The sequence below is a fragment of the Rattus norvegicus genome, chromosome 19 (assembly GCF_036323735.1).
Source record: "Rattus norvegicus strain BN/NHsdMcwi chromosome 19, GRCr8, whole genome shotgun sequence".
NCBI lineage: Eukaryota > Metazoa > Chordata > Mammalia > Rodentia > Muridae > Rattus > Rattus norvegicus.
The window spans coordinates 29,928,980-29,944,153 of NC_086037.1; the positions used below are offsets into that span (position 1 = coordinate 29,928,980).

At 42.9% G+C, this 15,174-nt stretch overlaps 1 protein-coding gene across 1 annotated transcript; it reads left to right on the plus strand.

Annotated features, from left to right (window-relative positions):
• Nucleotides 1-8,033: 8,033 nt before the first annotated feature.
• LOC134483611 (uncharacterized) lies at nucleotides 8,034-11,680 on the plus strand. Its single transcript, XM_063278848.1, has 5 exons — nucleotides 8,034-8,187; nucleotides 9,220-9,379; nucleotides 9,845-9,988; nucleotides 10,622-10,788; nucleotides 11,495-11,680. Exons 1-5 carry the CDS (start codon nucleotides 8,061-8,063, stop codon nucleotides 11,557-11,559), a joined length of 663 nt encoding a protein of 220 aa, XP_063134918.1. The 5' UTR covers nucleotides 8,034-8,060; the 3' UTR covers nucleotides 11,560-11,680.
• Nucleotides 11,681-15,174: the final 3,494 nt, after the last annotated feature.

Consider the following 15,174-nt stretch of genomic DNA (forward strand, 5'->3'; position numbering starts at 1 on the left):
ACATCAACAGGTTTCTCCACGGTCTTCTGGGTTATTTGATAATAATTTATAGTGAGTTCATGGATGAACACACACACACTCACACACACACACACACACACACACACACTTTACTGACATGGTGCATATTCTTTGCACACCAAAAATAAAGTGAGCGTTACTGAAAATGCACCAATAATGGAATCGAAGGAGGGAGCTGTGGGGAAGCTGGGGCTTAGAGTTACTTAAAAGACCGATGCAGATTCTCCTTCTATTGGAGGAGAAACTTGATAGACAATGTGGTTCTTTATTTTCTTTCTCTAGAGCACACAGGACTAGGGTGGCAGCTAGGGCTTTGAGCATGTTTGGCAAGTACTGTAGCACTGAATTAAATCCTAGGGCTGGAACCCTATTAATCATCTACAACAATTACAGGGCAGGCTGGATGACGACACTCAGCTGACAATGTGGACATCTCAAGACAGTCACTGGACAATGGCTGACACACTTGTCTGAAGACTGGAAATGTTTCTCGATCTTGGAGAGGAAAGAAGGACCCTCCAACTACACTGTCCTCTAAGGAAGTTTATTCAGGTGAGGGATGACAGGGACTGTTTTGTCTCACGTCACACATGTCAGTAGAAAATATCCTAGGTATTGGATGCCGCTGTTAGCATTAACAGAACAAAGCCCATAGTGTTGGGAAGGATAATAAATTATGAGTCGGACTAGAAAACCCCAAGCCTCTTCCAGGTTCTAGGAGAGCAAAAAAAAAAAATACCACGAAATATGGCATTAATGTGATAGTTTGGTTAAATCTAGTTACTAGTTTCTATTGTGATACCTATTGTCAGTGCCTGCGCCGACAGTGTGTGAATATCGGGTGTAGGTTTGTGGGGTTGAAAGAAAACACGTACACGGGTCACCCCTTTTTAGCGAGTGCCACCAAGGCTTTACTGAGATCTCCTTATATACCAGAGGCAAAAGCCGTGGAAAAACAACAAGGCAGGTGAAATCCCCAACCAGGAAAATAGGACAAGTCTGTGTGGTGAAAGTTCCAGCCAAATCAGGGGCATAAACAGCTTCTTAAAAACAAGAAGCAGGAAAGCTCAGTGGGGAGGAAGGGTGCCATGGAAAATCCCAGCCCCAAATCAGGGGCTAAGAGCAGCTGTCAAAGGTGTAAACAATTTCTTGCTATAGCAGGCTGAAAGGCTCAGCAAGGGGGCAGGGAAACACCAAGGTAGGGCCCAACAGGAGCCTTCACTGGTGGCTCTAATGTTTCACTTTCCTCTGCCAACTGGCCTCCACACTGTTTCTAGCACCATAATGATTTCAAGTCTTCCTCCTAAGGAATTTTGTGGCAACCATTGAATGCTAAGCACAAGGCTTCATGAGTGTTCCCCTAACACACACCCATGTTGCAACCTTCCATGCAGGCTATTTCTTGATGTGATTTCAAGCACCTGTACATAATAAGACAGGAGAACATTTTGATTGCATATTCAAACTGGTATTATTTCTCAGGAATTTTTAATGGCTAATATTGGTGAAGGAGGATAATTTAAGTTAGGATGAGACATTTTTGGGCAGGATTTGGAAGGAAACATTCATTTAGATGCATAGGAATTACTAAGGTTTTTATAATCAAGCCTTGAGGAAAAGTTGGCTTTGGAAGCAGGAGATGCTCAGTGACTCTGCCCCAGGAAAGTCTCCTGGAAAGGGCACCTCAGCTTATGCTCAGTACAGGGAGAACATTAGCAGGGAGGCAAAGTCTGCTCCCCATGACATCAGCTGTCCCTTCTTGGACATTCTATTGTCTCCTAGAGAGTTCTTGGAGTCCTCTGCTATGTCACCAATGTTGTAGTGACAACCAGTGCCCTAGTTTGTCTCAGTCCGAGTCTGGCAGATACATCCTAAGACATGTTTTCCAGTCTTAGAAGTGTTTTGGGAGGGGGGATGTCGATTGTGGAGAGACTAGGGTGAAGGAGTCTGACCTTTCGTCTCAAAGAAATGATGGACAAGGAAGTGGTTCTGGGGAATGTGGAGTAAGTTCTGGGCAGTGTCTTTTGAGCTTTCTGTGGAGGCGTGGGGGAGGGATGGTGGGGGTCCTGCAAGCTTAAGCTGACCTTTCTAGCAATTGGCCACAACAACTGGAGCATCTGCAAAGGAATTGAATTTCCATGAATATCACAATTCCTGAAAGTCATGGATTTCAGAACATTAATTTTCCCATCCCCAAAGAAAGGATATGGTAAGGCCAATGCTACTATTCTGTGAACTTCTGGCCTTTACTTTTAAAGTTGATTTGTGGCTTGTTTTTTGTTTGTTTATTTATTTATTTAGTGGGTAATATTATTTATTGCCAAAGTCAAACATCTGGGTTACATCCTGGGACCCACATGACAGAAGGAGAGAAATGGCTCCTAAAAGTTGTTTGGTCATGTGCTGCAACACACACACACACACACACACACACACACACACACACACACACACTCATACTCATACTCACAGTCATACACACACAAACTTTAAAGCAAAAGTAATTTTTCTTAGAGTCTGATATAATTGGTTCTAATAAAAAGACAGCCTTGGGTGTAGTTACTATATAATTAAATAGTACTCATGCTCTCAGGCAAAGAGTTTAAAGTTTATAGGTACCTAATAAACTAGCATTGGGACATATGAAGTTCATTTAAATGTTCAGTAGAAATACAAAGAATAGCTCATTTAATTTGTTAAAAGTGAAAGCATACATAATTCTGAAGGTTTTTATACTAGTTTTATTATACATGTAACTATGAACGGAAAACATACATACTTGATCAATGAAATGAGGAAGAGTGATTTAATGAACAGAAAAATGGATGGTACTTCAAAACTTCCGTGATTACATATTATCTATTTAATTCCCTCCACAATAGCAAGAAACAGACATTGTTATTTATGCAACATTACAGATACTGAAACCGAGAAAATGATTGTTTGGCCTGATTTTCTGAGCTTCCTTAAAGATATAGTTAATTGACAGAGCTGTGGTTTAAAATTAGGGTCCATATTCTTCTGTTTTAAATGTGTGCCTTTTCTTTCTATTTTTTTCTCCATTTATTAAATGGGTATTTCTTATTTACATTTCAATTGTTATTACCTTTCTGGGTTTCCAGGCAAACAACCCCCTAACCCCTCCCCCTCCCCTTCTCTATGGGTGTTCCCCTCCCCATCCTCCTCCCAATACCGCCCTCCCCCCCAACAATCCCCTTCACTGGGGGTTCACTCTTGGCAGGACCAAGGGCTTCCCTTTTATTTCTAGTGGGTGCTGCTCTCCCTGCTCCGTGGGAAGTGGATGGGGGGAAGGCCCGGACCTGAGGTGAGTTGGAACTGGGGTAGAAAGGCATAGGGCCTCCTAGGTGAGAATGCCAAACCACCACTGCTGCTGCAGCCACCATGGAGAAGCCCTTGTTCCTGCTGCAGGGAGGAGAGTCTGGTGGCCACAAGATGGCTGAAGGGGAGCTGAGAGTGGACAGCTTCATCACCCGCCTGCTGGAGGCATGAGGATATCGTCCGGGAAAAATTGTGCAGATGACTGAAGCAGAAGTCCGAGGGCTGTGTATCACGTCTCGTGAAATCTTTCTTAGCCAGCCAACAGCTGTGAACACAGGTTTCTTTTGGAGAGCAGGCCTGTGCAGGCCCAGAACCTAGGTGGGACAGTTCAAGCTACGCTTTTTCCATGGCCAATCTCAGATCATATTCAGAAAGTATTTCTTGGGCTAAAGAGATGGCTTAGTGGTTAAGAGCACTGACAGCTCTTCCAGAGGTCCTGAGTTCAAATCCCAGCAACCACATGGTGGCTCACAACCATCTGTAATGAGATATGATGCCCTCTTCTGGTGTGTCTGAAGACAGTCACGGTGTACTTGTATATAATAAATAAATAAATAAATCTTTAAAAAAAAGAGTATTTCTTCCAGGTGATGGATTTCCAATTTATGGAATTGAACTAACTTACTGATGGTGGAAGTGACACAGAGAGTTAAAGTACAGAAGGAATAATCCAGAATGTCCACCAACAGTTGCTGTCACACCAGGACTTTTAAAAGCTCAGCTGCTAGAGAAGCAATGTAGTCTTTGGTTATTCTCAAGCTTAGGTCTTCTAGTCATTATAAGCTGACCATGACATAAAAAGAGTCATCTATATCAAAATAAAGAATAGTAACTAGATTCACACCACACTATCACATTACTACTGTATTTGAGGTTCTCAGTTAATATCTAAGAACCTGGAAGAGGTCTGGGTCTTGCTACACAAACTTATAATTTATGTCCCTATTGTCAGCTGAGATTCTTCATGCAGCCTGGGGTCAAGGAGGTCATCCCACGAAGCACAAAACACCCATCTCAGATAAACATGTATGGTTTATTGAATCCAAAACATCCATGAATTTCAGGACACAATTAAATGTTGAAACCTAAGGATAATAGATAGAGAAGAGAATTAAGATTTCTAGTTCATAGATCCAGTAAACATCTTCAACAAATCATAGCAGCAAACTTCCATAAGGTAAAGAAAGAAAAGGCCATAAAGGTACAACAAGCCTACAGAACATCAAACTAATTGTACCAGAAAAATTCCTCCATTCACATAATAATTAAAACGCTAAATGCACAGATCAAGAAAGAACATTAAAAGGGGTAAGGTATAAATATCTAGTAACAAATAAATTCAGTCGTATCTGAATTACACCAGACTTCTCAACAGAGATTCTAAGAGTCAGAAAATCTTGGGCAGATGTAATGCAGACACAGGCTCCTATATCCAGCATAATCCTCAATCACCATAAAAGGAGGAACCAGGATATTTCATGACAAAACCAAATTTAAACAATTCTTTTCTGTAAGAAAGCACAACTGAGGCTAATAGGAGGAAAACTCCAAGACAATGAACTAAACTATACCCAAGAAAAACCAAGAAATTAATCTTCTCTCAATAAGTTAAAAAAAGAGAAGCACACAAACATAATTTCACCTATAACCAGAAAAAGAAGAGAATGCAGCAATCATTGGCTTTAATATCTGACCAGATCTTCTTTCCCTAATCCCCAAGCTCCCAGGGACCAAACTGCCAGCCAAAGTGTATGCAAGGATGGCTCTATGGTTCAAGGTGAGGCCTGTAGCCCCACCAAAGGGAGATCCTAGAGGTGTGAGGTGGGGATGGATATGTGTGGGTGGGGGAGCACTGTCACATAGGCAAAGCAGAGCAGAAATGGAATGTAAGGTTTGATGAGGGGAGTGTGGAAAGCAGGACAACAGTTGAAATGTAAATAAATAAAATAACCGATTAATAAAAAATAGCCAAAAATAAAATAACAAGTAAAAAGGTAAATGAAAATTAAACCAAACCAACCAAACAAACAAACAAAAATCCCTGTAGTGGATTGGCCTAATGCTGCTTGTATTTTAATGCTAATTTGTAGAACTCAAGACTGGTTAACCCCAAATAACTGACCCTGCTCCCAGTTAACTGTGATTATAAAGAAGCCAACAGCCAACAGCTGCACAGCAGAGAGATGGGGGAGGGGAGCTTTGAGGGCTTTGCTAGAGAGGATCATGAGGAGGGAAGAAGGAGGAAGAAGCTGCCAGAGAATAAAGGAAGAACGTGTGTGATGGAGAGGAGAGAGGAAGAGGACAGCAGCCATGGTTGAGGGAGAGGAGAGCCTGGTCCTGAGGGCTGTCCAAGTGGAACAAAGAGCAGCCAAGATGCTACACACTCAGTAGGAGTTGAGCGTTATTGTTTGGAAAGTAGATCTGATACCATGGAGGGCAGGCAGCTGCACAGCTACTGTGCTGACGAATGCATACTAAAAATAAATTTAACACAATATGTATAACCAGTAAGAGAGCTCTGTAGAGGATCCTAAAAGGAATATTTTAGTTTGAAGGGAAGGATAAAATAGGAGAGAACACAGGGGATAAATTAATAAAACTAGGAAAGTTAATCAAAGAAGACTGTGAAAACCACAATAATTAACAAAATGACAAAATTTAATGCATAGGTTTGAATAATTATTACATATCACTAAATCAGTATCTAGGATGGTGGGACATGAATTCTGCAATGGACTGAACTCCGAAAGGTGGGGTTGGGAGAAACATGTCTGGTTAAATAGTCCACCCACATTGTGTCAATGTGATTTAATCTAAGGACAAAGAAGTGGAGCATCTCTGACAGCTTTCTTCTAACCCCTTGAAAGGATCACTGGGGTGTGGCCTCAGTACTTCATACTTCTTGCTAGGTCAGCGAAACTCAGGGAAGCTTGAGATTGTCATAGCACAGTATTAGGCTAGATATACTGAGTAGATGATACTAAGTTGTTCAGATGGTGATACCCATTTGCATGTGTTCTTAATGTGGACCTAAGGAAAGAGAGATCAAGGTCCTTAGAATAGAAGGAACATTCCCAGTCCTTTTCTACCATTCCAGACTGAAAGGCTGGTAGGGAGAAAGTGGTAAATAATAAAGAATTAATAGATGATGCTTTGAATGAAGGGCTGGTTTTTGTGCTGGTTTTAGACAGGGTCTCACGTATCCATGTTGCCCTCTCCCTGGCTGGCCCGGTTCACTTTGAAGTCAGTGCTTCCATTTCCAATAGATAGTCTTACAAGAGGGGCCTCCGAGGTCTCTGAGGACAGCATTAGCCATTGACAGTTGAGGTGTGCAACCCACAACTATAGTTTTAGCCACTTTGTTCCATGTCTACCAGCTATTTCAGATTGTTGCTGTTCTATGCCTGACAATCAAGGACACAGAAAAATAACCTGATAGAGAGCAAGGACATGGTGATCACATCCTTGCCTCTTCTGTATGTTCTGGATGAGGTTTGTTAAAATTCCAATATTGCAAAAAGCTTTATATAGGGCCCATCACATTAAGGGTAACTATGCAGTGTTTCATCTAAAATGGCCTAATCAGAACTGACCGCCAGACAACACTTCCTGCAATCCTCTTATGAGAAGCTTGAGCTTTTAGTTTTAACTTTTTCTTTTCTCGTTCTTTCTAATTTTAGCTATATAAGTTGAGACAAAGATAGTTAAGGCCATGAATTTGCCCCCAAAATTTGAACTAAGGATGTGATCAATCAGTGTTAGTGGGTGCATTCTATAAAGTATTCATTTTTCACTATGATAGATGCTTTTGTGTTTGGTGTGGTGTCCATTTCCCAGTGTACAGGTACAGGGACCTTGCTCTATCCACTTAATGATGTTTATAGCCTCATTTTAGACGTTTCTGTGCCACCCTCTATATCTCTTGAGTATTTTATTTTTCTGATAAAAGCTCATGGTATATCTTACTCAGGCCTGTGAGCAGTGCTCCTTTGGCGACATTGGTGCAGAGAGGAGAACCCCACAAGCAGCATGAGGTTCCCTTCACTGGTGGCTCCAATATTGCACTTTCCTCTGCCAACTGGTCTCCACACTTTTCCTAGCACCATAAAGACTTCAACTCCTTCTCCTAAGGAATTTTCTGGCAATTGTCGATTGCTAAGCACATGACTTCATGAGTGTTCCCCTAATACACACCCATGTTGTAACCTACCATGCAGACTATTTCTTGATGTGATATAAAGCACCTGTACAGAATGAGACAGGAGAACTTTTGACTGCATATTCAAGCTGGTGTGAAATCGCAGGAAGTTTTAATGGCTAACATTGGTGAATGAGGACAATTTGAGTTAGTGAGACATTTTTTTGGGCAAGATTTGACAGGAAACATTCATTTGGATGCATAGGAATTACTAAGGTTTTTTATAATCAAGCCTTGAGGAAAATTTGGCTTTGGAAGCAGGAGATGCTCAGTGGCTCTGCCCCAGGAAAGGCTCCTGGAAAGGGCACCTCTGCTTATGCTCAGTACAGGGAGAACATTAGCAGGGAGGCAAAGTCTGCTCCCCATGACATCTGCTGTCCCTTCTTGGACATTCTATTGTCTCCTAGAGAGTTCTGGCATCGTCTGTGATGTCACCAGTGTTGTAGTGACAACCAGTGCCCTAGTTTCTCTCAGTCTGAGTCTGGCGGTTACAAGCTAAGACATGTTTTCCCGTCTTCGCAAGCGTTTTCAGAGGGGGAATGTCGATTCTGGAGAGACTAGAGTGAAGGAGTCTGGCCTTTCGTCTCTAAGTAATGATGGACAAAGACAGCACTTCTGGGGAATGTGGAGTAAGTTCTGGGCAGTGTATTGTGAGCTCCCTACCAGGGGGGCTGCAGGCTTAAGCTGACCTTTCTAGCAATGGGCCACAACAACTGGAGCATCTGAAAAGGAATTGAATTTCCATGAATATTACAATTCCTTACAGTCAAGGATTTCAGAACTTTAGTTTCCCCATCCCCAATGGGAGGATATGGTAAGGCCAATGCTATTATCCTGTGAACTTCTGGTCTTTACTTTTCAGTTCATTTGTTCTGTTACATTGATATAATAACACTATCCGTAGTCATGGAGGGTCCACCTTTTCTGAGTTTAGACAGGGCAGCAATGTATTTCACTATCATTGCTTCTTTAAATACAGTGGGTATCTGACAGTAGTAACAGGGAGAGATTGTGCTCCAGGCAATAACCTTATGTTCTTAGACCTTCTCTGATTTCTTCTAAATGTCAGGGTCATCGTTTGCTTTATATATTAGAGGTTGTATGTTACAAAATTTTTTCTACAATACCAAAACTATTTGGAACGTGTAGACCAAGATTCAGCCTGTAACCTATTCGCACTTCTGGGGCATTTGGTATTTCACATAGGGACACTGATAAGTCTGGTGAACATATCCTCCCTGGAAATGCGTTTTAAATCCAAAGTTGTTGGCTTAGAGTATCAGGGTAGGACATCTGAGTGTCTCCAATCACTCAAGTTTTGTGGATGGTGAATTTATCATCTGAGTTCTGAAGCCACAGGAGTGAGGGTCCTGAAACCAACCTTACCCTGTTCAGCTGATAATAATCCTGGAGAAGCCATCTCCGGGGTACATGTAAGCACGTGATGTCCAGCATAGGGAACACCTGGCTGCTTACGTCTCTTGGTCTCTATAGAGTAGTGGGAGAACTGAGATACCCTGAGGAGGTCTCTTAAGCATAGACCAATCGCCTAGCAGTGACACTGGGTTCCTGGCTTGTTCTCCTGTTTAGGCCTCACTGAGGTCTATGAACACTCTATGCATTCTCCCCATGCAGGTTCACTTGTGTTCTTCTACCTACAGACGCTGGGAGAGAAACATCATCCCCTGGCACTGAACTAAGCAAGAATCAGGCCATGAAGGAAAAGGAGAGGCTGATTAAAGAGCTGCAGCTCATTACCGAGGAGAGAAATGACCTGAGAGATCGCCTGAGGTTTCTGACAGAGAGATCCATGAAGAACAGGTATGAATCGCTCCAAATGCTCTTGTTTCATTCCTGGGTCTGCAAGGTCACCTTCTTATCCTATTAAGGTTTTGGGTTCTAGAAAGCTGTGCCTCCCTAACCACCCTGTGCTAAACCTCACCTCCCGTATAGTGGAGATTCAGAACCTGACCCTTCCTGAGGAGTGAGATTGAAAATGGACTCATCTGCTTCCATTTATTTAAAAGCAGAACTTGTGGTCTGAATGAAGAATTCAGGGATAAATTCAGGGAGAGTGAGTGCCCAGTGTGCATTTGCAAAGCCCTTGACAGCTGGTGGCTTTGCAAGATTGTAATTGCAGTGAGTTTATGGTGAGTCTCTGTACTTGCTAGGCAGGGGACTGAGTGGTGGAAGATCCAGGCAGCAGCCTGGGGTAATATAGGACCCACCCTGAGTTCATATATTCCTAAATGCCGATGTTCATTGTATTCTATCATTTGGGGCCAGGCCACACTTCAGGCCAAATCCATATTATGAAGACCTGGAGAGAATGGAGGAGGCGGTCATGTCAATTCTGCACAACTTAGAGATGGAGAACACTGAGGTCCATGAGAACAACCATAAGCTGAAGAAGGAGATTACCTTCTCTAGGTAAGTCCTGGTCAGAAAGGCTATCACTTGTGGAATGGCCATTTCTGACTTTCTTTGTTCTGGATTGGACGGTCTTCAGCTCTGGTTCTATCTCTTGTGCTATTTACCCATCAGTGTTCCAGGGTCATTAGGACTCAGTTTTCAGTTCCATAAAAGACTGTTACTCATCCCAGGATTGTCTAGGCATCTTCAAAAGGCTCTAGAGAGAACAGTACTGATTGAAGTCAGCAGAAGGTTATTAGGCTGACCTGGACCTATGGTGTCACACCAGGTTTTACAAAATTCAGTGCGTGGACCACATGGTTAGCATGACCTTCTCTTGGTTCTACTGACCTCTTTTGAGGGTTTTGGCCCAGTACTAATTGATGTTGCCCCCATGCATTGGGCTTTCATGGATAGTTGTAGATCCATGTTCTTTCTTAGAGGTGTGGACACTAATTGGTGTCAGGCCAAGCAAACAATTTATTCTTCCCCGAATTAACTCTTTATGGTTTGTGCAGCAGCCTTATATGTATCAAGATGCATTTTATTAAGTCTTCATGGGTATGTGGGACCTGGTAGAGTTAGTGGGCCTTGGGAGTAGGAATGGGAGAAAGGGGCAGCATGATCTTACTATGCAGACTGTATTTCCAGAAACCTGCTCAGCCAGCTCCTGATGGAGAACACATGTAGGAAGAAGTTGGTCCCACCGAAGCAGGGGAGCAAGGGGGTACATCTTGATTGTGCACTGAACCAGAAATATTTGGTTGACTTCAACAAAAAAGATAAAGACCATCAACGGCAAGAACCAGCATTATCAGGTAGGGACTGTTAGCTTAACAATATCTGATAAAATTTGCCAATTTGATACATCTTTGCTTCTCTTACCACCTTTCTAATTTACACTCACAACCAGCCAACCACCTCATGTAATGGAATTGTTCATTGCTCTGCCTATGCACAAGTATTCTGGGAATGTAACCACTTTTCAGAAACTGAATTATTGTGCAAGCATATTTTGCTGCTCTTTTTGAAGCTGCAGTCTAGAAATGGTGACAGATGAATAACATATCATATTATTGCATATCCATGTGATACATTGGATCCTATGTAGAGTTTTGAACAATTTCTTGGTTCTTTGACAAATGACACTCTGTGGTCATGTGACCTCTTGTGTAGGAAGCACCTTTGGGATAAGAACCAAGTGCAAATGTCAAATTAGTACTTGTCATTGGTTTATCCTTGGTGACATATGGACATCCTTTCTTCCTGCAACCTGATGAGGTCTCTTGCCATTGCCCTGTTCTTGGTTTGCACTGGTATAAGTCTGGGTCCCATATTGTCAGCCCACATTACTGTGAGGCTCTTGGAGATTTTGCCCTGCCCACAGAGTTAGCAACAATGATATCACTTAAAATGTCCATGTCGACTGTCCAATAGAACTGAGGTGGTAGAAGGCAGCATTCTGACAGCTGGCTTGCATTTCCCCACCATATCAGTGTCTGAAAAACTGCCTTCCTCTCCCAGGTCTCAGAAAGTGCAAGAGAACTGGAATTGGACACACAGCAGTAAGAGAGCTTCCTGAAGAATAAGTTGCTTTCTCAGGAGTCCCTGATGACCAACATCCTGAATGGTAACAACATTTTTTGGATGAGTTAATTTGTCATTTCTTAGAGATCCTAAATTAATATACCACTAAGCCAGCCTGACTGATTGAAGTCTTACTTTCTTCTCAGAAAACAGCACTTGAGAGACAACTTGGGGGACCGCCTTTCATTATGTGTGCTAGAGGAGAAACAGCAATACGTCTGTGCTTCTAAATGTTCGTTAAGAATATGCTTTTAGAAATATTTTTGTTATGATTTTAATTGAAGTTTTCTTTTCGTTGTTTCATATTTATATGTTCTTGTTACTATTTTTACTTTCAAATATTTTTAAATATTTTTATTCATTTTAATCCTGTTTTGTTGTAAAAATGTATTTGTTATGAATAAAAATTGAATTCTATCTCTTGACTCTTAAGACCATCATTCTTACTCAAGGGTTCTGTCCCCTCCTGTGGACTTAGAACTGACAGGTGGAGATGGATCTCTGCATGTTCCATGGAGCCTGGGCTAATAAGTGAATTCAAAGTCACCAAGGGGTACTCAGTGTGACAGTGTCTTTTGTGTGGAGAATGTGGCTGTTCCTCGGACACACACTTTATGATGTAATCACTGACACACTTTACCCTATTGTTAGGGTCCATGTGGTTCTTCTGAGAGAGCAGCAGATGCTCTACCCTGTGAGTCATCACCACAGCTCCTGAAGGTGGCTTTTGTTATTCCACATGAGGTGCTGTATTAGGTGGACAGGATCATCTCCAATTAAATAGAGAGATCTCAGGATATGTGTGTTCACAGGGAACTTACTGAGCCGTGCGTGCTCAACGTGTTAGGTTGCCAGGCATCCCTACAGGGCTCTGGTGTCCCCACTGCTCATGGTGGGTCAGGATCATCCTCCAGCATCACTTAGTGTCCATTTTAGAGCAGATCTTTCACCTAATATCAATAATGACCATATGTATTATACACGTCTGATAAAATACAGAATAGAAACTAGCTTCTTGTAGGCCAGCTTGGCATAATGAATTCTTTTGATTGTTAGCAAGAAACTTATCTTTATCTAAGCAGTTTAGGGAGGAACCTCAAGGGCTTCCATAGTGAATGTAGCCTGCAGCTGTGAACACAGGTTTCTTTTGGAGAGCAGGCCTGTGCAAGCCCAACCTAGGTGGGACAGTTCAAGCTACCCTATTTCCATGGCCAAACTGGGATCGTATTGAGAATGTATTTTTTCCAGGTGACTGATTTCCAATTTGTGGAATTGATCTAACTTGCTGAGAGTGGAGGTGAGTCAGAGAGTTAAAGTACAGAAGGAATAATCCAGAATGTCCACAAAAGCTTGCTGTCACCCCAGGGCTTTTAAAAGCTCAGCAGGTAGAGAAGCAATGTAGTATTTGGTTACTCTCATGCTTACGTCTAGTCATTCATGATAAGCTGACCATGACACAAAAAGTGTCATCTGTGTCACAATAGAAACTAGTTGTAACTAGATTCACCCAACACTATCACATCACTACCGTATTTGAGGTTCTCAGTTACTATCTAAGACCCTGGAAGAGGCCTGGGCCTTGCTACACAAACTCATGATTTATGTCTTCATGACACTGTGTGCTTTGTTCTGTTAATGCTACCATTGGCATACAACACCTTGGATACTTTGTGCTGCCATCTGTGACATGAGACAATAGTTCATGTCATCCTAACCTGAATAAACTGTCCTTAGAATACAGTGTAGTGGGAGGGGCCTTCTTTTCCTGTGAGATAGCAAAACATTTCCAGTCTTCAGTCAAGTCTGACAGCCATTGTCCAGTGCCTGTCTTGAGATGTCCACATTTTCAGCTGAGAGTCTTCATCCAGGCTGCTCTGTAATTCTGTAGAAGATTAATAGGTTCCAGCCCTAGGATTTAATTCTGCATGACTGTACTTGCCGAACATGCTCAAAGCCCTGTGATCCACAGTAGCCCTCTGTGCTTTAGAGAAAGAAAATAAAGAACCACATTGCACTTGAAGTTTCTCCTCCAACAAAAGGAGAGCCTGCATAGGGCCTTTAAGTAACTCTAAACCCCAGCTTCCACCCACAGCTCCCTCCATCAATTGCATGATTGGTGTGTTTTCACTACTACTCACTTTCTTCTGTGTGCAAAGAATGTGCACCATGTCAGTAAAGTGTGTGTGTGTATGTGTGTGTGTGTGTGTGTGTGTGTGTGTGTGTGTGTGTGTAGTCCCTAGTGAAAATGTCAAGATACATGCAGACTCATGCTACTACTGTCCCATGGCACCTTGCAGGGAACCCTGAAATGGTGGCTACTTTAATACAGCCTAAACCGGGTGTGCATGGTTTCTGTAAGGTCACCACTACAGAGAGCAGGAAAAGCTTCAGTAGTCACATGGATGTGATCAATCAGTGTTAGTCATGCCCTTCCAGCATGGTAGACTGCAGGTTGTCTGTCCCCATCACTTTGCTCTCTTGTGCCCAAACAATGCCAAGGTCAGGGCCGTTGAGCCGTGAGGCAGAGGCTCACCACCCTCAGTGCTGCCTAAGACCCCTAAGACTGTCTCTTTCGGGTGTGTGCGTGCTGGACACTCATGGATCCTGAGATCTCCGCAGCTGAGGTGAAACAGTACCGGAACCATTGCAACGTGGGCACACATTTGGTTGTGGAGCTGGGCCACTCTTTGACTTTTGTTGAGTGGAGAGACAACTGTTGGCTGAGCCTTTGGTGAACCGGATGGCCCCTGGCCACGTCAGCAGTCAGCAGTATCAAAGCTGAGCAACCAGTGTTTTATGTTCCATTTTGTCATCGCTGGTCAGTGTTCTGATGCCACAGCACATGGCTGGTCTCAATCTCCCCATGTGGCCACAATCCCTAATTGATATTGCCTCTACTTCCCAAGTACCACTGGGATTTCTGTAGAACCCCTAAGGCAGCAGCAAGCAGGAGCTCCTGACTATTCCCTCCCTGCTCTCTGGATCTGCAAGTCGTTCTGTGTACATATGGCTATTCCCTCATATACTCTTGATGCCATGATACCTTAATAAACACTTGAATCATGCCCTGATGGCCAGTTTTCAACTGCTACCTGACACCATCTATAATCGCCTGGGAAATGCGGGACAGTCTGGATCAGACTGGCCTTTTAGCATGACTATGCGTGACTGTCTTCGTTGCTGTGGGAGATGCCAGACAGCCTCTTTTCTGATCCTAGAGTCCCTATACCCAGCCACTTATCCCCTCTACAGCCAGACCCTACTTCTGCTCCTAGGCACTGTCTTGGACTTCCTTCCCTCAGGTGGCTTCTCTCCTTTGGCTGCTACAGAAACCTGTTATGAGGAAAGGAACAGGGAGTTAAGAGTTCAAAGCCATCTTCCCATTGATGTTCTTTCTCAGAGGTCAGTGGGACACTTAAAGAGTTTTGTGTATACATTTTATTAAGCAAGGGACAATCATGCATCAGACACAGGAAACTAACAGCACATCTACCGGACCTCCTTCAACACCTGGGCATCTCTTCTGGCCTGTGCTTCTGTGTGCTGAAACCTGGGGACCAACTTCCTGTGGTGTTTCCCAGGATGACTGTGCACATTACTACACTGACGTAAATCCT